General features: G+C 39.6%; 1 protein-coding gene across 4 annotated transcripts in view; it reads left to right on the top strand.

The window, feature by feature from the left end:
* The first annotated feature begins 1,222 nt into the window (after window positions 1–1,222).
* LOC123581078 (E3 ubiquitin-protein ligase RNF103) overlaps window positions 1,223–21,229 on the top strand; it is a 102,173-nt gene continuing 82,166 nt past the window's right edge. The window contains exons 1-4 of one of the 4 annotated variants that reach the window (XR_006703587.1): window positions 1,223–2,448; window positions 4,656–4,795; window positions 12,114–12,221; window positions 14,898–15,008. Coding sequence is in view for 3 of the 4 variants with exons in the window: in XM_045446765.1 (XP_045302721.1) it covers window positions 2,223–2,448; window positions 4,656–4,795; window positions 14,898–15,013 (482 nt within the window). In the remaining variant the exon portion in view is untranslated. Of the gene's footprint in view, window positions 2,449–4,655; window positions 4,796–12,113; window positions 12,222–14,897; window positions 15,014–21,229 lie in introns of those variants that run through there. The other 3 variants (XM_045446765.1, XM_045446767.1, XM_045446768.1) reach the window with 3 other exon arrangements.

Below are 21,229 nucleotides of genomic sequence, written 5' to 3'. Positions count from 1 at the left end.
AGTCCTCCTCCACTAGTTGGCCACTGAAATTCATTTGTGTGCTTTATTTTATTTTATTTTATTTTATTTTATTTTATTTTATTTACCTTTTGTATTTTTAAAATTTAAATCCAAGTTAGTTAACATACAGTGTAATAATAATTTCAGGAATAGAATTTAGTGTGTGTGCTTTATTCTAAAGGGGTGCCATTCTGGCTATATTCTCACCATCCATTCTTTGCTTTCCATTCCTCCTTTGCTTCATGATTGAGGATCACACCTCTATTCTTCCTAAAACATACCCTCCCCCCCCCCCCCCCCCCCCCCAGTTCAGGACATTTGACAGCTTTGCACAATGGCTAACGGTTCTCTTGTAATTCCTGGGTCTTGTCCTTCCTAATCAAGGGAGTTGGTAGAAGCCAGCCTTGTTGGTTTAAGCATGCAACCCTTTTCTCCCTCAAGACTGGCACAGAGTTTGACATAAAGAGTATGCTCCACGGAGGTTAAATACAGAAACTGATAATGCATAGTCACCCACATTACTCACTTTATATACATTCATCTTGCTAGCAGTGGCCACACTCAGGGAGGGTAACAAAAGAAAAGACATGTAAACTTTGCACAGGGACATATTAACACTCAGCAACCTTTGTCCTGGGAACCCAATACCCGCCTCAATACCTGGCTTTTAACACCTCTAACATTGAAGAGGGAGAGGGAAAATTGCAACAGGCGGGACAAGTGGGCCTCATTCTAACTCCCTGTTTCTGCCAAACCTCCTCTAATACACGTGGTGCGCAAACTACATTCTCTCCTTAGAAACGGAAAATCATTGTTTTCTGTGTTTCACCTTCTACCACCTCAAATCAACAGTGCCCAAAGTTTCCCAATTCACCAGGACCTTGCATAAACGTAGTCATCTGGTTTTACTGATTTTAAGAGGATCATTAACTGTCCTATTTGTACAAAAAATACACAAAGTGACAGTCCAAAGTCCAACCCTTAGCCAAAATCATTTACTAAACATCTGCAGGGCAAAATGAAAGAGAGCGGAGAAGACACCAGAGAGGTAAGTTTTGGGGGCTAAAGCTGCGGCCCCGAAATGCTTTCCAGCCCCCGGGTGTGACCGCCCCCTCCCCCCCACACCCACTTTGCCCCAACGCTGGCCTGGCCAGCGCTTCATCGTGGCCCCGCCCGAGGCCCCGCCCCGCCGCCCGAGGCCCCGCCCCGCCGCCGACGTCAGTTGTTATGTCTCGGCTCGGGCCGCGGCCCCAGCTGATCCTCTGCTCCCGAGGCGAGTGCCGCGGCCTCGCGAGGTGGCGGGGGCGTCAGGGACGGCGGCCGAGACCCGCGCCGCCCATCTGAGCGGGGCGGGCGCTGCGTGGCCAGGAAGCCGCCCCAGAGCTGCTCAGGGAGCCGTCGGGGCCTATTTTTGCCTTTCTCCTCCAGGACCGTCGGCCCGCGCGCCCCATTTATCTCTGCAGAGACCGCGACGCCCCCTCCCGGGCCGGGCCGCGGTGCCCGCCCGCCTGAAAGGCGCCGCCCGCCGGTCCGAGCGAATCTGGAGCCGCCGCCGCCGTGCCCGCCGCGCCTCTCGCGGAGCCTGGGTGGCCGGCGGGGCCTGGGGCCTGGCGGCGGGCCGCTCCTCCCCGAGCTGGGCCCGGGGCCTGGCGGAGCCGAGCGCCGCGCCCTCCTGACCAGCCGCCGCGGGAGCCCGGCCGCCGCCCGCCGGCCCCAGCCGCCTCCCCAGCCCGCCGCCCCTCCGGCCCCGGCCTCCCGCCCAGCCTTCCTTTGTGGATCTGAATGATTTGGGGGGCCTCCTCCTTCCCCCTTGAGATTACGGTGCTGGAAGACCGACCCCGCCACCTCGGTCAGAGCCCCCCGCCGGGGGAGACGTCCCTCGTTTTGTTCCCCGAGGGCCCACCCGCGCCCCGCTCCTTTCGGTGTTTGACTGATGGGTTTTTTTTAGTGTTTCCCCCCCCCCTTTATGTCTCTCGCCTCTCGACGGGAAGGCCCCGCGCGAGGCTCTGCGCCTCTGCCCCTCCCCGTCTCTTCCTCAACCCCGCACAAATAGCCGAACCCCCTGCCCCCGGGCCGGCGATGGCGCGACAGTGAGGGCGGCGAGGCCGGACCACGCTGGGATAGTGCCCGCGCCCCGGCGGGCGTGAGCACACACTCCCCCGCTCCGCGCCCCTCTTTTTCGTCTCCTGAGCTCTCCGAGAAGAGAGAAGACGCAGGGGAAGATGTGGCTGAAGCTGTTTTTCCTACTCCTCTATTTTCTGGTCCTGTTCGTCCTGGCCAGGTTTTTTGAGGCCATTGTGTGGTATGAAACTGGCATCTTTGCCACCCAGCTGGTGGATCCGGTGGCGCTGAGCTTCAAGAAGCTGAAGACCATTCTGGAGTGCCGGGGGCTGGGGTACTCGGGGCTGCCCGAGAAGAAGGATGTCCGGGAGCTGGTGGAAAAGTCAGGCGAGTATCGGGCTCCCGTGGGGTCCCCCTCCACCCGGTGGGGGGGCGACTTGTACTTCCTCGTGCCTAGTGGTTCCCTCAGTATGGGGCATTACCTGGGTGGGTTACGCACACAACTTCGAGAGCTGTCCAGGCTTTCTGCGGGGGAAAAAAAAAAAAAAAGTAAATCCCAGTTTTGAGAAGGGGGCTGGAATTATTTGTGGGGGTGTTGCCGTGTCTTTTTAAGCTGTTTTTTTTTTTTTTTTAATAACAGATTTAAGTGCAGCTTCTTAGCAATGTTTAGTAAGAAACCATTTTCTTAAAATTAGGGAATGTCAGCCGGTTGCAGACAAACTGGAAAGCATTATTTGTCAGTCGAAATTCCTAAGGATATAAGAGAAGGAAAACCCCAAAACGTTGTCTGTAGATAGCAGTGTTTGTCACGATAATAATAAATAACAATAATAGCATAATAACAGGAGGGAAAAATATCATTGGAATACTTACTATCAAAGAGGCATTTAGGGCTAAGATTTAATTTTTAAATCATGAGGATAAATATCGAGAAAGGGTGAACTGTACAGTATTGGCTTTTCATACTTTAAGTTTGGTGAAAATGAAGTGAGTTTATTTTTTGTGAATTCCTACCTTGTTTGTATTACTGTCAGGGTTTTTTAAAAAAATCCTTATGTCTTGGATGTAAACTTTTCCCTTGTAGAAGTCACAGACGCTGCTGCATCACTGTAAATGCTCTGAGACATAGAATTGAAGTAGTACTAAGTGAACATTTGTTTAACATTTTAAAGAAAAATGCGTTGGCCGTAACTGTTGGTTTGGGGAAGGATTAAGTAAGATATATAGTTAATTTTTTTTCACCCCTGAAGAAAATACATCTTTGTTTAGGTAAACGTCCTGGAAGGGGAATGTACTGTAACTAGAGAAAGGCATTCTGGGTTGCTGTAGGAAGCAGTTGAAACTGATGGTTATCTTTTTTGTTGTTTCAAGTAGATCTGCTGTGTCTTTAACAAGGCATTTTGTCCCCTTATTTAGTACTGTATAGCCGTGTAGTGTGATAGACAAGAATACTAACTCCAGAGGAGTTGAGCACTCACATATTTCCAGGTTAAGGGTTATCAAATTTGTATTTCAGTACTGGGGTAGTGATATAAATGTGTAATATTTGCATGTAAACGTGATACTTTTTTATAGAGAAAACATAAAATCGGGTTTTTTTTCTTGCCTCTCGTTTACTGACTGGTTTATGGTAACTTAACTTCTACCGTGGGGGCGGGGAATGGGAAATGGAGTAAAGTAGATCCCTAATAAATGAATTTTCTAGGTTCAGAAATGAGAAGTATCTTCACTGCCACAGCCAAATCACTTCTCATGCTAAAAAATTTAATAACACGTTTTTCTTTTGACTTTTATTTGTGTTGCTTCCTTTGGGCCTAAAAATACTTGTCACTTTGAGTGTACAAAGAATGCACATATCATTTAAAGAATGCACACAGCCTACAAAAATATGACTCAGATCACACCTTTTATAGCAGAGAAGTCTTGGTATAGCAGTTTAACTTTATAATTTAAGTATTCGTTATAAATGATTTTGCTGCTATCATGATACAGTGCTTGTTTTCACATTTAAGACAAAATTAGAATGATTTGACATTAGTGTTTTCCTTTTTACTTGATCATATAAGCTCTCAACTTACACTGAAAGTTTGAGTATGGAGTTTTTTCTTACAGGTAATCTTTTGTATCTAATCTTCAAGTCTTACAGGCCCTATTGCTATTTTAAGCAGGTGGTGATGGCAAATTCCGTAAACCCATTTCTAAATCTTACAAGTCTGAAGTATGTAAATCATACTGTTTAAAAATTATTTGAAGCCTGGGCATGTCACACACAAAACTAAATAATACTGTGATGGCTTTTTGGGCTTACCAGGAAATTAAGTAATTTCCTAATAAATTATGTGATGACCTCACTAGCATGTAAGTTCCATGAGAAGATGGATTTTTGTCTGTTCACTTTTGTCTGACACGTACTAGGTTCTTATGACATACTGGCTGACTGAATTTTAAATGGGTGTATTCAGGTTCTACTCTTCTATAGAGGGAAATGGAAGTCCTATGACATGATTTTTAACAGTGTGTAATGGAATTAATCATTGAAGTTGGGAAGGTAGGATTTTTGAAATCTTACTGCTGTTACTTTTTTCTTTCTTCAGGTGACTTGATGGAAGGTGAGCTCTATTCTGCACTCAAGGAAGAAGAAGCATCTGAATCTGTTTCTAGTACCAATTTCAGTGGTGAAATGCACTTCTATGAGCTTGTAGAAGACACAAAAGATGGCATCTGGCTGGTTCAGGTATCAGAAGTAAAGTAATAGAAGTAAAATTATTTTTATCAAAATAGTATTCACCAGCTGGTAGCATTTCTATATATTTGTGTCGTGTTTCTTCAACATAACTCAATTCTCATAGGTAGGCTCCAGTATCCTCTTAAAGAGGTCTACAGACCATGGAAAATGAAGATTGAAGAGTGGGGAAGGGAAGTGTTGGGGAAAGAGGGTTGACTGGTTAGAATCAGCAGAAACAAATCCATTTTGGTTGTTGGATCCTCATGAAAGTAAGAAACACACATCTATTCCTTTTGTTGAGTGATTTGCGCTGTTACAGTTTTGATTAACTCCAGTTTGTAATGCAGTAATCCAAAGGATTTTTGTATCTAGAGGAAAAACCCTGAAGTAAAAGTAAGAAAATCCTGCTATTAGGAAAATAGCCAACTTTGTGACAATAGAGGAAAAGATATTGTGGGGACTGGTGGGGAGTGCCATTACTTTGCTTATGAAATTGATGAGATGATAATTTTAAACCCTAGCTCTTGTGATACCAAAACTGTGAAATTGAGTTAGCATGTTAGAGTTGTAGAGCTATGAAGGGTCTAAAAATTCATCTTTTATGCTTCGCAAAGTGCGGTTTATGTATCACTTGATGGTAAGTGAATGGGCACACATCATCATTTATGGATTTTTATACAAATTAGAAAAATCAATATTGCATTGAACATCTAATTTCACAGATATTTAGGGCAAGGATAAAGTTATTTAATTTTTTTAAAAATGTAAGTTCATTTAAAATAAAATATCAACCAAATTAACAGCATGATTTTGGCTAAAATTATGATTATTGAATCAGGATCAAATCTCAGGACTCCTGATTTTTTGTCAGCTACTTTTGTCATTTCACACTGGGGTTGGCCAAGTTTGATTCAGGGTATAAAAATCAAAATTGCTTCTTCATATTTCTGAGAACAATGATGTCAAAATATGGTAGAAAAAGCTATGAGCTCAGATGCAGTTAGATGCAGATCTGGTCTTGTCATAGATTTGCAATATGATTATAGATAGATTTTCTGTTGTACCTGACCTCAAATAAAACATATACACCTAAGGAAGATGTAACAGTACTGTGGTCCGTGGGGCTAAAGAGTTGAGGTTTGGGAATTCTTCAGGTGATTACGTTGACTATTCATGACTTTCCTTTACATGCAGTCTTCCTGTTGTGTCTGACCTTTTACCTGCCAGATTATCTAATTCAGTAATTTTTAAATTTAGCAAAGGGAGACCCTGGGAGATTATGGATATAGTCTATACGTTATCCATCAAATTCTAGTTTATTTCTCTGAATTAATTGGTATTGAAAAATAAACTAGCATCATGAAAGCTTTAATTTATAAGTGAATAGTTAATTCCATTTCCTTTCCTAGATATTCATATCTGATAGTCTGATCAAGAAAGGCTTGTTGGGGGGTGCCTGAGTGGTTCAGTCGGTTGAGTATCCAACTTTGGCTCAGGTCATGATCTCACGGTTTGAGGGTTCGAGCCTCGCGTCAGGCTCTGTGCTGACAGATCAGAGCCTGGAGCCTTCTTCATATTCTGTGTCTCCCTCTCTCTCTGCCCCTCCCCTACTCACGCTCTGTCTCTCTCTGTCTCTCAAATATGAATAAACATTTAAAAAATTAAAAAAAAAAAGACTTACTGGTTTTGATAATTTTAGTTTTATTACTGAGATTGAGTTGAATAGCCTGTCCCATTTCCCTATGTTCTCTAAGTGTCCATACACTGAATGATCCCATAGAGATGAATAATAAAGATGCAGAACACCTTCCAAACTTGGAAAAGCCATGTCAAAAGTCTAGAAATTCTTTTGGTATATAGGATTCTGCCTATAAAAAATGAACACATTCTGGTTCACTAACGTGTATTCCTGGCTTACAAACGATCTGCTATTTTCTTTTTTAAGTTTGCTTATTTTTGAGAGAGAAAGAGAGAGAGAATCCCAAGCAGGTTCTGCACTGTCAGTGTGAAGCACGGTGCGGAGCCCCATCTCATGACCCTGAGATCATACCTGAGTCAGAATCAAGAGTCAGATGCTTAACCGACTGAGCCACCCAGTGCCCTATTTTTTAATGTTCTATTAAATATAACCATGGATTGGGGTGCCTAGGTGGCTCAGTCAGTTAAGTGTCCACCTCTTGATTTTGGCTCAGGTCATGATTTCATGGTGTTTGAGTTCGAGCCCCACATTGGGCTTTATGCCTCAGGTCCTTAGCTGGGTGTGGAGCCTGCTTAAGATTTTCACTCTCCTTCTGTCTCTGCCCTTCCCCCACCTCAAAAAAACCCCCACAAATATAAAAAAGAAAAAAAGATATAAACTCCCTTAAAATATGAAATAGTTTATTTAGCAGTTAGTTGTATGCCAGGCCCTGGAGATATACCAGGAACATACAGCAGGCTAAGTCTTTGCTCTCTCAGGCAGTTCACATTCCAGTTGGGAGAGGTAGGCAATAAGTGAGTAAATATTTAATACAACATCAAGTTAGTGGAAAATGCTAAGGAGAAAAATAAACAAGGCAAGGAGTCAGAGAATGGCAAAGAATTCTCTGATAAAGTGACACTTGAATGAAATGAAGAACAAATAATGAATGATAGTGAATGTTAGCATTTAAATTGTAATCACTAAATTCTTTTCCTCTGAAAATATTTTTTAAGCCTCACAGGTATTAGTGATTGAAAAATGGCTTCTAAGAAAAGTGGAATGTGTTTATATGGTTTTCTGTGTGTTAATGGTAGTAGGACACACATTTAATTTTTCCAGTGACCTTCAGGATTTGCACTGATCACCAATGTCTGGCTTATATCCCTTGGAGCCAGTGGCTTACATCTGTCAAACTGGCTGGGCTTAGAAGAACAATCTCTGGCAGGACAACTGAGAAGATTGAGATTGAAACCCTGTCCTCTAGAGGGCTTTTAGTTTTGTTGTTGTTGTTTTGTTTTGTTTTTTAAATTGAAAATGTCTGTTAGAAACAAGTATTCTCTTGGTTGCTTGTCATTCTTTCAGCTCAAATCATATTTATCTAATCTCTTGTGAAGGATAACTTAAAGATTCTGTTTTTAATAATTTGAATTATTCTTTCCTATTTATTTTCAAAGAAGCTGACCAATTTTAGTTGGCTCTGTCTTTTTTTTTTTTTAATTTGTGAGAATGCATAGATCCCAGCCAGTTCAGTCCTCTTCATATTGCCTTTATTGTAGGTATCCTGTATAAGAAATACTTAAACACATCAGAGTTCTTTCTTTTCCTCCCATTTTTCTAATATCCTTCCTTACTGCAATGAATTATGGTTTCCTTTTGTATTTATTGAGAAAAAAATGTAGTTAGGCATCATAAAACTGATAATTAGGACATTAGACTTCGTATGTCATTGAAAGGATGTCTGGATTTATTTAGGGAAAGTATGACTTTTTAAAGTTTATTTTGAGAGAGAGAGTGCACACGAGTGGGGGAGGGGCAGAGAGAGAGGGAGAGTCCTAAGTGGACTGCACACTCTCAGTGCAGAGCCTAACATAGGGTTTGATCTCACAGATTGTGAGATCATGACCTGAGCTGAAATCAAGAGTTGGTTGCTTAACCAACTAAGCTACCCAGGCACCCCGAAAATGTGACTTTAATAAATGGGTATATCACTTACCTGTTTCATCACTTGGTCAGTTCATTATTTTTCTGTAGTGGATTGGTAATCTAGGTTGGTTATCTTTTTTGGTGACATGACACATGGAATGACACTACATGAGAAGAATAAATTTCTATAAATTACTTAATTTGTATTCCTTTTGAGTCTGTCTTCTGTGCAGCTCATTCTTTTATTTGCTGCATGATACATGTTAGTGGTCTTTATGTCTTTCTCTTCTTAATTGTTCTAAAATGTGTTAGTGCTCATGAATTATCCTTACATTAAACCAGAATAGTAGGATGCTCCTTTTCATGTGAAGCTTTTCCACATCTATCCTGTAGTCTCTGTAATATCAAGTGAACAGAACTAATTTCAGTTTTCCAGGCAGCAACACATATGGGACATGTAACACACTGTATAACCCATGGAACAACTAAGTCTTCTTTTTTCTAGCAGTTCTAACAATCTAAGTTTCCCTGCTTTGTTCCTAACCTCTGCTCATATCTTGCATTAGTTATTTATCTTCTAGTATTGTGATTCTTTGATTTTACCACCACCCAATCATCTGAGTATCACAAATTGAAGACAGTTACTTCCCCTGCTCCCACCCCAGAAAACTCTTAGGCAGATGGGACAGTGGCTAGCCTGAAATGGAAAAGTTAGCATGCGTTGTGGGGTTTATGGGTTTATCCTTATCTTAACATTTCTATTTCTCTTTTTGACCTTTGTTCAAGGAAGGACTGTGTTATTTGTTCCCTACTGGCTTTATCCCCATCATAAGGAATTTAACGTCACTAGAATTGAGGTAGCAGTGAAAAGCATCACCTGATTTAAAGTAAAACTTTGGGTCAATATTTACCAGAGTATCACGTTACTCTATTTCCTGTTTGGCTAAAAAGAGTTAATAGCTGTTACAAAACTTGTTTATCTTTGTTTCTAGACAAAGCTTTGTTCAGGGAGATTCTAACCCCTTTATTCCTTTCTTGACTCTACTCTAAAGGTAAAATACATGGCAAACCATTGTGCCATTTATTTTGTTCTGGTGAAAAACTTTTATTTCTGTTTAGTAAAAAACTTTTATTTGTGTTTACTCATAAAGAAAGCTAGTGAAGATACCAAAGAAATAATCAAATGCTATTGAGTTTTGTTTTTGTCAATCGTCCCCATTTTTTTATGCTTTTGAATTCATCCATTATTTCTTTTTTTTTTAATTTCTTTTTAAATTTACGTCCAAATTAGTTAGCATATAGTGCAACAATGATTTCAGGAGTAGATTCCTTAGTGCCCCTTACCCATTTAGCCCATCCCCCCTCCCACAACCGTCCAGTAACTCTGTTTGTTCTCCGTATTTAAGAGTCTCTTATGTTTTGTCCCCCTCCCTGTTTTTATATTATTTTTGTTTCCCTTCCCTTATGTTCATCTGTTTTGTCTCTTAAAGTCCTCATATGAGTGAAGTCATATGATATTTGTCTTTCTCTGACTAATTACGCTTAGCATAACACCCTCCAGTTCCATCCCTCCCTCCAGTAGTTGCAAATGGCAAGATTTCATTCTTTTTGATTGCCGAGTGATACTCCATTGTATATTTACACCACATCTTCTTTATCCATTCATCCATCGATGGACATTTGGGCTCTTTCCATACTTTGGCTGTTGTTGATAGTGCTGCTATAAACAGTGGGGTGCATGTGTCCCTTCGAAACAGCACACCTGTATCCCTTGAATAAATACCTAGTAGTGTAATTGCTGGGTCATAGGGTAGTTCTATTTTTAGTTTTTTGAGGAACCTCCGTACTGTTTTCCAGAGTGGCTGCACCAGCTTGCATTCCCAACTTGTCTCCATTTTTAATGGTTTTATACAAGTTGCATGTATTTACTTAAGTTGGTCTGTGATTGAGGCACCTGGGTGGCTTGGTCAATTTAGTGGCTGACTTTGTCTCAGGTCATGATCTCACAGTTTGTGGGTTCAAGCCCTGTGTCAGGATCTGTGCTGACAGCTTAGAGCCTGGACCCTGCTTTAGATTCTGTGTCTCCCTCTCTCTGACTCTCCCCAGCTCATGCTCTGTCTTTCTGTCTCTCAAAAATAAATAAACATTAAAAAAAAAAAGTTGGTCTATGATTTTGAAAGTAGAAACTCCTTATTAAAATGAAATATTGAGGGGTGCCTGGGTGGCTCAGTCGGTTGGGCGTCCGACTCGGCTCAGGTCATGATCTCGCGGTCCGTGAGTTCAAGCCCCGTGTCGGGCTCTGTGCTGACAGCTCAGAGCCTGGAGCCTGTTTCAGATTCTGTGTCTCCCTCTCTCTCTGACCTTCCCCCATTCATGCTCTGTCTCTCTCTGTCTCAAAAATGAATAAACGTTAAAAAAAATAAATAAAATGAAATATTGAGAGATGCAGAAAATATCACAGCACAGCTCTCCTGTTCTGGGGAGTTGTGTTACTTAATTTAGTCTAGATGCTGTATGGCATCTATGGCAGGTACTCTGATTACTAATAAAACCCACCTGTAAACATTAGGCAAAAATATATGGCTTTTTTTTTCCTTATACCAGTGTAATACCTATAATACATGTGGAAGGAAATAGACAGTAAACTGAGCCCCAGGTGGGTTTTTTTTTTTTTTTGTAATTTTAAACTGGACTACACAAGGTTGACATCAGAAAATATGTGCACTTAGCATCACATGCTGTCCAACGTAGTTCCATGCATGGTATGCTGGAGCCAGCTCATACTGCTTCATGAAGAGTGACTGTTAAGATCTCTTCCCAATTCCATGTTTAGAGGTAGCACATTGGTAACTTGAAATTGGCCATATGGGAGTATTTATACCAAGGAAATCAGCAAGTAATAGAAATCAGAGCTTCCTTTTTCTTCTGGAGGGCTGGTTGTTAAACATGTACCAGCAAACCCACTGGTTTCATCCATTCATCCAACCATCTAACAAATATTTATTGAAATCTAATGTGTGCCAGGTGAACCTTGTGATTAGCACTGAGGGCACAAAGATGAATAACCTATAGCCTGTGTCATAAAACAGCTTACAGTTTGGTTTACTAAAATGTGTAGATCAGTAAAAATCTCAGTATATGATTAACTTTCCCAGCTGAGTTAGATCATCTATATTGGTGCTAGCATCTTGAGAGATAACTCTTTAGACAGTGAAGTGGAACCTGGGAAAATTACGGTAGTTTTTTTCTGGAAAAAGTATATTTCTAAATTCATTGATTAGAAGTCCTTATGTCTCACTGGGGTCAAGAACATTGATATGTAATTGGATAGCAAAGTACTATTTACGCTAGCATTTGTCCAGAAAATATTCCAAATGACAGGTTACTGGGGAAGGGACTTACAGTAGATGTCAAAAACTTGGTGGCTTTAGAGAATCTGTATAGGCAAAAGTTGCAGAATGAAGTTACTAAGCTGTAAAAAGCGGAAACAGTTTAGTTCAGCATGAATATTTAATGAGTACCCAAATGAGTTAGGCACTATACTAGCTGCAGGAGATACAATGGTGAGCCAGTGTGGGGATGCCAGTTAGGCAGATACCCTGGGAAAGGGGGAGGGAAAGATTCTTTCACTTCCAGCCTATCCTGCCAAGTCTGTCCCAGACTTGGAACTCAGGCTGTACTTTCATCTAGTTTTTTTCTAGTCTCTGAAAATATTCCCCACAGAGAACACAACATCCTTCCTGAACTGCCGAGGAGTATGTCTCTGCTTTTAATAAGACCAGCAGTGTGAGTGCCACTCAGAATCATCGTGCATACTTTTGGATATGAGCTGTAAGTTGGGAACTCCTACTGGTGTGACCCAGTAGTAATAGGCTTAGAATGTTTGATTGTGCCATGTGACTCAGCCAGATGAGTTATTTTGTGAAGATATTAAAATGTTTAGTGGTGGTTTCATTCAGCCTCTACAAAGTTTAATTTATGCTAGACCTTTAGTTGAGTAATATAACTATATAGAGCATTGGACAGAGCAATTTCTAACTACATAAATATAACTGCAGAGTCAAACAAAATGCTTTCATGCAATGAATGCCTGGGGGAGTTTTCATTTTTGTGTGGCTTTCTCTGTTAGGGATCATTAAACTCTTCAAAAGCAGGTATTAGAACAGCTTGCTGAATAAATAAGGCCCTGGGGTAAACATTGTCACATACCTGCTTAGATGTTCCCACCTCTGATCACAGACTTGTGTTGTCTGTGCTATAACCAGGAGTGCCTGCCAACAACTGCCTCTCATTCTTACTTCCTCTTCTAGAATTGGAGCTCTTGTAAATCTAAAAGATATGTGTGTGGTGGATAAGATCTTCACTGAAGGATGCCCCCAGACTCAGGGCCATACCTTACATTGACTAAAGCAACCTCTTAACCCCTTGATGCAATGTCATTATAAACACAGACCTGAAATTTTTGGGTTATTTACAGCCTTGATTGGGAAATGGGAATGAAAAGGAAGCTCTTTAGGAAAGAGTTCTTTTAAAAAGTAGGGAGTATGGTGATATGATTGCACAGAGACTTCTCAATCCTTCTCAGTAATCTGGAAAATAAGTTCAAGATTTCTTTGATTACTTGATGAAAAGATGAACTACCATTATTGACCCCCTTTTCTTTTTTAATGCTTATTTATTTATTTTGAAAGAGGGCGTGCATGCACAAGCGTGGGAGGGGGCAGAAAGGGGGAGAGAGAGAATCCCAAGCAGTTTCTGTGCTGTCAGTACAGAGCCCAATGTACAGGGGCTCGAACTCACGAATCTGAGATCATGACCTGAGCTGAGATCAAGAGTTGGATGCCCAACCGACTGAGCCACCCACACGCACCTACCGTATTGACTCTTGAGTAGTAGGGAAAAAAAGAAAAGAAATATCTGCCTTGCTTTATCTTCCTCGTTATTCATGTAAAATATATCCAGCCGTTTTGGACCAGGAAAAATACGTGACAGTAGAGACTTAGTGGGTAACCTATAAACCTCAGAAAAAGCTTTCATGTCCTCAGATTGCCCTTTCCCTGGTTACCTCCACCATCTGAACATTTAAATAATAACTGGTGTCTCTCTCCCTCAATAAGACCACCTATTTTCACTGAAAAGCACTATCAAAACCATTTGTTTAGTGCCCTAAATTGTGTATGTGTTTGTGTATTTATTAAGCATCAGAGTTGTTACAAAATGTTAGGTGTGTATGTATGTCTCTGTAGATGTGGGGATGATAGTAGCAATGGTATATGGCAGGGGTTAGTGGACAGTGTTCTGTCTGCACATAAAGTGAATTTCAGGTCACTTGTCACCACCATGTACTCTCTTTCTGCTGCCCTTGAAATTTGTTAGGCTTCCCAGCAGAAAGGCTACCATGAGGTAGCTGGACCGCTCTTGCATCTCCTAGGGAGTAGACTATTGGCACTTATTTCACACACATAACCTGGGATTTCACTTCCTGAAGGCTTTGTGACCATGAAACTGGCCCTTCCTCCCAGGAAGGACCCCAGAGTATTGTGTTGTAATTTTCAATTAGATAACATCAGCTGCATAGCATTTGTGAAAATAAACTTGGCCTATATACCCTGGGCTTAAAATAAATCAAACAGATGGTTCATGAAGACTTTAGACATTTTTGGCTTCCCTTTAAGTTCCCGTTTAGTTGTTTTTGTGGTTTTGTTTTTAATAGATAATTCGTTTTTTATTGGTATCTGTGTTGAAGTCCTGCCTTCATTCAAAGCAGGAAGATTAGGGAATAAAAGGAAAAGGTGTTAACGCTTAGAAAAGCCAAGAAAGATGTCATTACACATTTTGAAGGTTAATTTACAGTTTTTCCCTTTTTCTTTCTTTTCTTTTTTTTTTTTTAAATCTTGTACTTCTCCCAATGTTAATTGTGTTTGAAAGCTATATGCAGATTTGAAGTAGACGTTCAAGAGTGTAGAATTCATTGTGGTAATTCTTTTTATATATTAGAACATTTTCGTGATTGTTAAGAAAAAGCTGTAGAAGTAGTAGTATTGATTTAGTCAAAGCATAGTTTAATAGAAAACAAATGTTTGACTCTTGGCTCCATAATTATACTTTTAAAAAGTGAAATTTGAACTCCTTGAACTCACATGTGATCATTTCTAGTAAGCTTTATTTGTACTGTTGAAAATTTTCATAGTGGAGAAATGACTCCAAAGGCCATTTTCTTCCTCTGTAACTTATTTCTAAAGAATCAGGGTGGAGGATGTGGCTAGCTTTTTAAGATGATTTTGATTCCCCTCAATGTAACTGCCATAAAGTGTGGAAGTTTAATGCACTGTATTCAATGTTTTAAGCCTTTTCAGTCGGACAGTTATTCCTTCTGCAAGAATTGCAATGATGATAGAACAGAACAGAATCTTTTTGTAAAAGGTGAAGATACATTATAGATATAAGTGGTTGGTGTGACTTCATTTTAGGTAATTAAAGTTTCTGTTTTTGTTTCTGGGAGAATAGGTCATAGCAAATGACAGAAGTCCCTTGGTCGGTAAAATCCACTGGGAGAAAATGGTGAAAAAGGTGTCAAGATTTGGAATACGTACAGGCACTTTTAATTGTTCCAGTGACCCCAGGTGAGTTGGTTAGGCAATTCTTAGAATTTGAGTTCTGACCAGAATTGTCTCACTCAATGAAGACCATGATATTAGAAGCCTATTTGAACTGAAAGCTAATCATAATGTTTAGCACGCTTGGGTTACACAGGCACTTGATAAATAGTTTTTGATAAACTGGCAGTTACTTCCTTCCTTTCTGAGATGTCTTTCTCTCTCTATCCCATTCTTCCATATTCTTCCTAGTGGGGGTGACTCTTAAGAGTATGTCTTCAGTCCTTTTGTTTCAGTTTTCTTCCCAAAGAGACTTCAGCACATTTATAGCTTTGTGCTGATCAAAATCTTTTGTCATAATTCTGACTTCTGGTTTACATGTGGACACTCATTTCCATCTGCTGTACAGCTGCCCCTAGATGTGCCCTTTTCCCTAATCCCAGTGTCCTAATTCAGATTCAGTTTCATTTTTGTATTTTTTTTATTTATTTATTTTTTAATATATGAAATTTATTGTCAAATTGGTTTCCACAGAACACCCAGTGCTCATCCCAAAAGATGCCCTCTTCAATACCCATCACCTACCCACCCCTCCCTCCCACCCCCCATCAGCCCTCAGTTTGTTCTCAGTTTCAATTTCATTTTTTTAAATCAGGCATGTACCCTTTCCACCTGTCCTTTTTCTGTTCTTTACTGTTTTTCCCATTTTCTCAGATAAGAATCCTTGCAGGCATTTTTGTGTTCTTTTGTCATCATCTCCACTATTTCATCTGTCATGTTATTTCTTGTTTCATTATTACATTATTTCTTGGAAATGCTTTTTTAATTTTTATTTCTATTTATTTTTATTTTTGAGAGCGGGAGAGGGATGGGTGGGCGGACAGAGGATCTGAAGGGGGCTCTGCACTGACAGCAGCAAGCCTGATGCAGAGCTTGAACTCACGAACCATGAGATCGTGACCTGAGCCCATGTTGGATGCTCAACCGACTGAGCCACCCAGGCGCCCCTGAAGTGCTTTTTATTTCAACTTCTAGTGCCATCAAATTTTCACTTACAAGTATTCATTATTTAATTATCCATTCAGTAAATATAAAATATTAATATTAGATTAATATTAGATTAATAAATATTAGATTTAAATTAATCTAAATATTAGATTAATAAAAGATTAGCATATATAGCATGTTGTGTTTAGTGCTGAGGAGGGGGTGTATGATGTGTGTGTAGAAAACCCCACAACATTAGGTAGTTTCTAATGTAAGTAATATAACTGTATTACTTACTTACATGTGGCCCCAGTGGGAAGCCCATTAACTGTATGTAGAAAACCCTCCTGTGCTACTGTTGTACCGCATATTTTCCTGCCTTTTCTCCTTTAGGCTCATGTTTGCTTCATTTTGCCTCAAGATTGTTTTGCTTACTGGTATTATAGGATGTGATCCACACCATAGGGTGTAGGATCCCCTAGGAGTTGGAGATAAGAAGGAAAGTTCTTGTATCTTCTAACTCACAGTCTCCCCGTCTTCCCACAAAGCTTGCATTCTCATCTTTGCCACAGAGTCTTGATCATATTCTAACAACGCCTTTTGTTGAAATGTCCAAAACAGCCTTAGTGTTAATGTTTTAATGAAAAGCAGATCGTTGTTATTTTTGTCCTTCGTTTATCAAAGACAGTTGCATTTGGTCTGATTCCATCATTCCCAAATAGAGTCTGAGTGAGAGATCTTTTTTACCCTCACTAGTGATTGTAATACCAGAAAAAATGATAGTGCCAACATTTTCTTTTTTTTTTTTTCAGGTAATGCCAAAAGTCAGTATTAACATCACTATTTTATTGAAAAATATTCGGAATTGATTTTTTAAAAAATCAATGAACTAATTAATGTATTTTGACACTGTAACTTACAAATATACTAAAAAATATCAAGTGAAAATAAATTTACAAAAATATAAAGGTTAAACACATGCTATATATAGTTACATAAAATTAATAAAGAATTCAAAAATAAGCTAAGCACAACAGAAAACATATAATCTATTAATATGAAAAACTGAAGGAAATAGCAGTGTTTGACTTCTTTTGGTGTAATCTTATGAAACAAAATGCATCAAAAGTGCATTTTATCATTTCAAATGATAATTGAGTCTAGCGGATTTTAATACAAATTTTTCTAGCTTTTCTTTTGAAAAACTTTTTGATTCTATACTAGGTGAGGAATGGTGAAGAGATACATATAAACTACCTTTGTATATTTTCCTCTAAATCTTTCATCTTTAAATAATATCACCTCTTTGGGCCCCTGGTTGGCTCAGTCAGTTGAGTGTCTGACTCTTGATTTCAGCTCAGGTCATGGTCTCATAGTTCGTGGGTTTGAGCCCTGCATCGGGCTCTGCACTGAAAGCATAGAGCCTGCTTGGGATTCTCTGTGTCCTTCTCTCTTTGCCCCTGCCCCACTCCTTTTCTCTTTCTCTCTCAAAATAAGTAAACTTTAAAAAAATTAAAAAAAAAAATCTCACCTCTTATTTATGGTGGAACAGATCATTTTTGAGCAAATTTTGCTTTCTTTGTTGATTGCAGCTATTATTTTTTGTTATTAAAAAAGCACTTTTACTTCATCTTCAGTTTCATCACAAAATGAAGGTCTTGATGCATAGTTACTTACATCAGTTTTGATATTATCATATTCATGTTAACTTTTATTGGGAAAATCTTACAACTGGAGTAAGAACTACTGCCATAAAAGCTGTGCTTAGGGTTGTTTTTTTCTTTTTTTGAGGATTTTGGAGATCAGAACAAAATGGGGAAATACAGAAATGTGTGTTCAGAGTGTCAATGTCGGGTGGGGCACTGGGGTGGCTCAGTCGGTTAAGCGTCCAGCTCTTGGTTTTGGCTCAGCTCATGATCTCACGGTTTGTGAATTCGAGCCCTGCATTGGGCTCTCTGCTGTCAGTGCAGAGCCCACTTCAGATCCTCTGTCCCCCTCTCTCTTGGCCCCTCCCCTGCTCATTCTGTCTCCCTCTCTTTCAAAATAAGTAAATAACCAACAACAACATAAAGAATGTCAATGCAGGGTATAACTGGGCAGGAAATAGTGTTATTTAGCAAGTGTTTTAATCATATGTTGGATAATTGAGTCATCTTAATTTCAGATTTTTATAAACACTAAACTCTCTACTCCATGTTTATTTTGCTTTGTTTACCGGAGTTTTTTCTCCGGTGTGGCTTCTAAGGCAGCCTCCTCCGATGTGCTGGTCCCATTGCACAGCAGTACTTTCCTGACTTGCTTAGCTCCTCTTAAGAACATTCAGGACCACCACCTCTGGGAAGCACCTGACTCTGCCTGTGGAGCAATTTTAATTTCTTGCCCTGCTTGCCTGGCCCTAATACCTCTCATTCCTCAATCAAGCAATATAGGATAGAGGGCTAAAAAGCCTTCTGTTAGGTCTGTTCTCTTTTCCTTTTTTTTTTTTTTAAATGTTTAAATGGTTTTTTAATGTTTAATATTTTAGATGTTTTTTAAATGTTTATTTACTTATTTTGAGAGAGAGACAGAGAGGGAGGGGCACTGTTAGTGCAGAGCCCAGCGCAGGGCTGGATCTCACAAACTGTGAGATCATGACCTGAGCCAAAATCAGGAGTCCGATGCTCAACCCACTGAGCCACCCAGGTGCCCCTTTTCTTTTCCTTTCTTTTCCTTTTCTTTCCTTTCCCTTTCCCTTCTAAAGTAGAAAACAAGGTGGGGTGTGTCTTTGGGTGGCTGGAAAGATGGGGGATAGTAAAGAGCAGATGGAGAACATTGGAATTGCAAGAGCTGAGTGGCAAACAGGGATCAGGAGGACCTATGGTGAGAGTAGAAGGGCAGGGGGCCTGTGGAATAAGCAGAGAAGGGAAAATAAAGGGGAGATTGGACAGTGAACCTGGAAGGCCAGGGAGGGCAATGACTTTGTCTGAAGAAACCACATTATGTAAACAAATAATAATGTTCCTTTAAAAAAAAATTTTTTTTTAATGTTTGAGACAGAGACAGAGCGCGAGTGGGAGAGGGGCAGAGAGAGAGGGAGACACAGAATCTGAAACAGGCTCCAGGCTCTGAGCTGTTAGCACAGAACCTGATGCGGGGTTTGAACCCACGAACCGCGAGATCATGACCTGAGCTGGAGTTGAACACTTAACTGACTGAGCTACCCAGGCACCCCACTAACGTTCCTTTTTAAGTACACATCCCACGCAAGAAACTGGAGTAGCAAACTCACTGTTTTCTATCATTTTTAATCTTCAGATTCTCTAAGAAATCTCAAAAGGTTTACTTTAAGAACTAGAAGTTATTTTCATGGTATTGTCATTGAATTTATTTGAATTTTTAAAAAAGTGTTTTTTTGAATTGGCAGTAAAAGTTTTTATATCAGTATAAGGTAATGTAAAATTATTTTTAAAAATATGTACATTAGTCTTTATTTCTGTTTAGCAGTAGAATTTTAAAATTGATATGATATACTTTTGTTTGTTAGACTTCTTCAGACCAGTGTTTAGGTAAATATAAGTAGCCTGGTGTTTATAAGTATTAGAGTTTTAGGGCACCTAGGTGGCTCAGTCAATTAAGCCACCGACTTCAGTTCAGGTCATAATCTCACGGTTTGTGGGTTTGAGTCCCGTGTCGGGCTCTGTACTGACAGCTCAGAGCCTGGAGCCTGCTTCAGATTCTGTGTCTCACTTCTCTGCCCCTTCCCCACTCATGCTCTGTCTCTCTCTGTCTCTCAGAAATGAATAAGCATTTAAAAAATTTAAAAAAATAAGTATTAGAGGTTTTTTTTTAAAGTCTGGAAAACCTGATTGAATTCAAAAGATATATGATGACCATATGACATTTTCTTTTCCTTGGTACTCTTAAATTCTATCTGCAAAGGTAAACCTTAAAGCTGTCACTTAATTCTGAACTGAAAGCGCAGAATACATTTGTTTTCTTACATGAAGAAATGTATACACTAAGACTTTCTTTGACTGTTTTGCACAATAAGGTTTTCTGTCACAAAAATTGTCATTTAATTTATGGCACTAAGAAGCCAATATTCCCTGAGGTAGTTATAGAAAGATAGAAAGGATGACCAAGAGCAGAAATGTGTCATCACAAGTATCATATGAAATTTAAGAATTAAAACTACTTAAAGCTTTTTAAGATGTCAATAAGGCAATTACCTATTTGACTTGTTGCTTTTGGGAGTAGAGGGAAAAAATAGAATTCATGTCAATGAATTACTTGCATTATACAAATACAGTGTTAAGGGATAGAAGATATTTTCTCTGTAGGAATTCATAATTCTCAATCCATTTCACTGAAAGCGATGTTGATATTGGGGCACCTGGGTAGCTCAGTTGGTTAATCGGCTGACGTGAGTTTGAGCCCTGCATCGGACTCTGCGTTGACAGTGCAGAGGCTGCTTGGGATTCTCTCTTCCTCTCTCTCTGCCCTCCTCTCTTTTCTCTCAAAATAAACTTTAAAAAAAAAGAAAAGAAAAAACCAATATTGACATTAATGGAATCTATCTTGTTAAGGAAGTATATCAACTCAACAAGAAGCTGAATTGGGGTCTGTGATTCTGAGTCACTCAGATAGTTTCTCGGAGTCATTACTTAACCTTGTCTTTATGACATAACATGCTGTCTTCACTTACCTTAGGTTATATCACAAAATTCCTGAGATACAATTAATTGCATTGTCATCATGAAACTTTATGACATGTCGAGACTTTCAGTCTGATCATGTAAATGTGTAGTGTGCTTGTTTAAATAAAATGTAATCCATGCTTACTAAGTAAAGCATAACACTTATGATTTTTATATCAGTATTTAGAATAGCAAAATAAGAAATTGAGTATTTATAACCATCCAATTACAAATCTATAATGAACAAATTATCTGCATGGTAGATTTTCTTTTTTCCAACCTTATTGAGGTAAATTTACATATCATAAAATTCCACATGGTAGGTTTTTAGAAAGTACTATTTTTAAAAAAGGAAAATGTTTCACTTATAATCTCTACACTGTCCTACAACAGCTGTTTTTATTTTCCAGCATTTCCTTTCATTCCTCATCTAGTTTTTTAGGGAGAGAGTGATGTCACAAGTAGTATAGCAAGAACTTGTCCATTTCCAAAGGATTGGAGTCATGACCACACTGGATAAATCTAAACAAGTGATTTAATTTTAGTTAAATTCTTCTGTGTGTACTCATCCTTGGACCGA

Source organism: Leopardus geoffroyi, chromosome A3, assembly GCF_018350155.1.
Source record: "Leopardus geoffroyi isolate Oge1 chromosome A3, O.geoffroyi_Oge1_pat1.0, whole genome shotgun sequence".
NCBI classification, from domain to species: domain Eukaryota; kingdom Metazoa; phylum Chordata; class Mammalia; order Carnivora; family Felidae; genus Leopardus; species Leopardus geoffroyi.
This window is presented reverse-complemented; position numbering and strand designations above follow the sequence as displayed.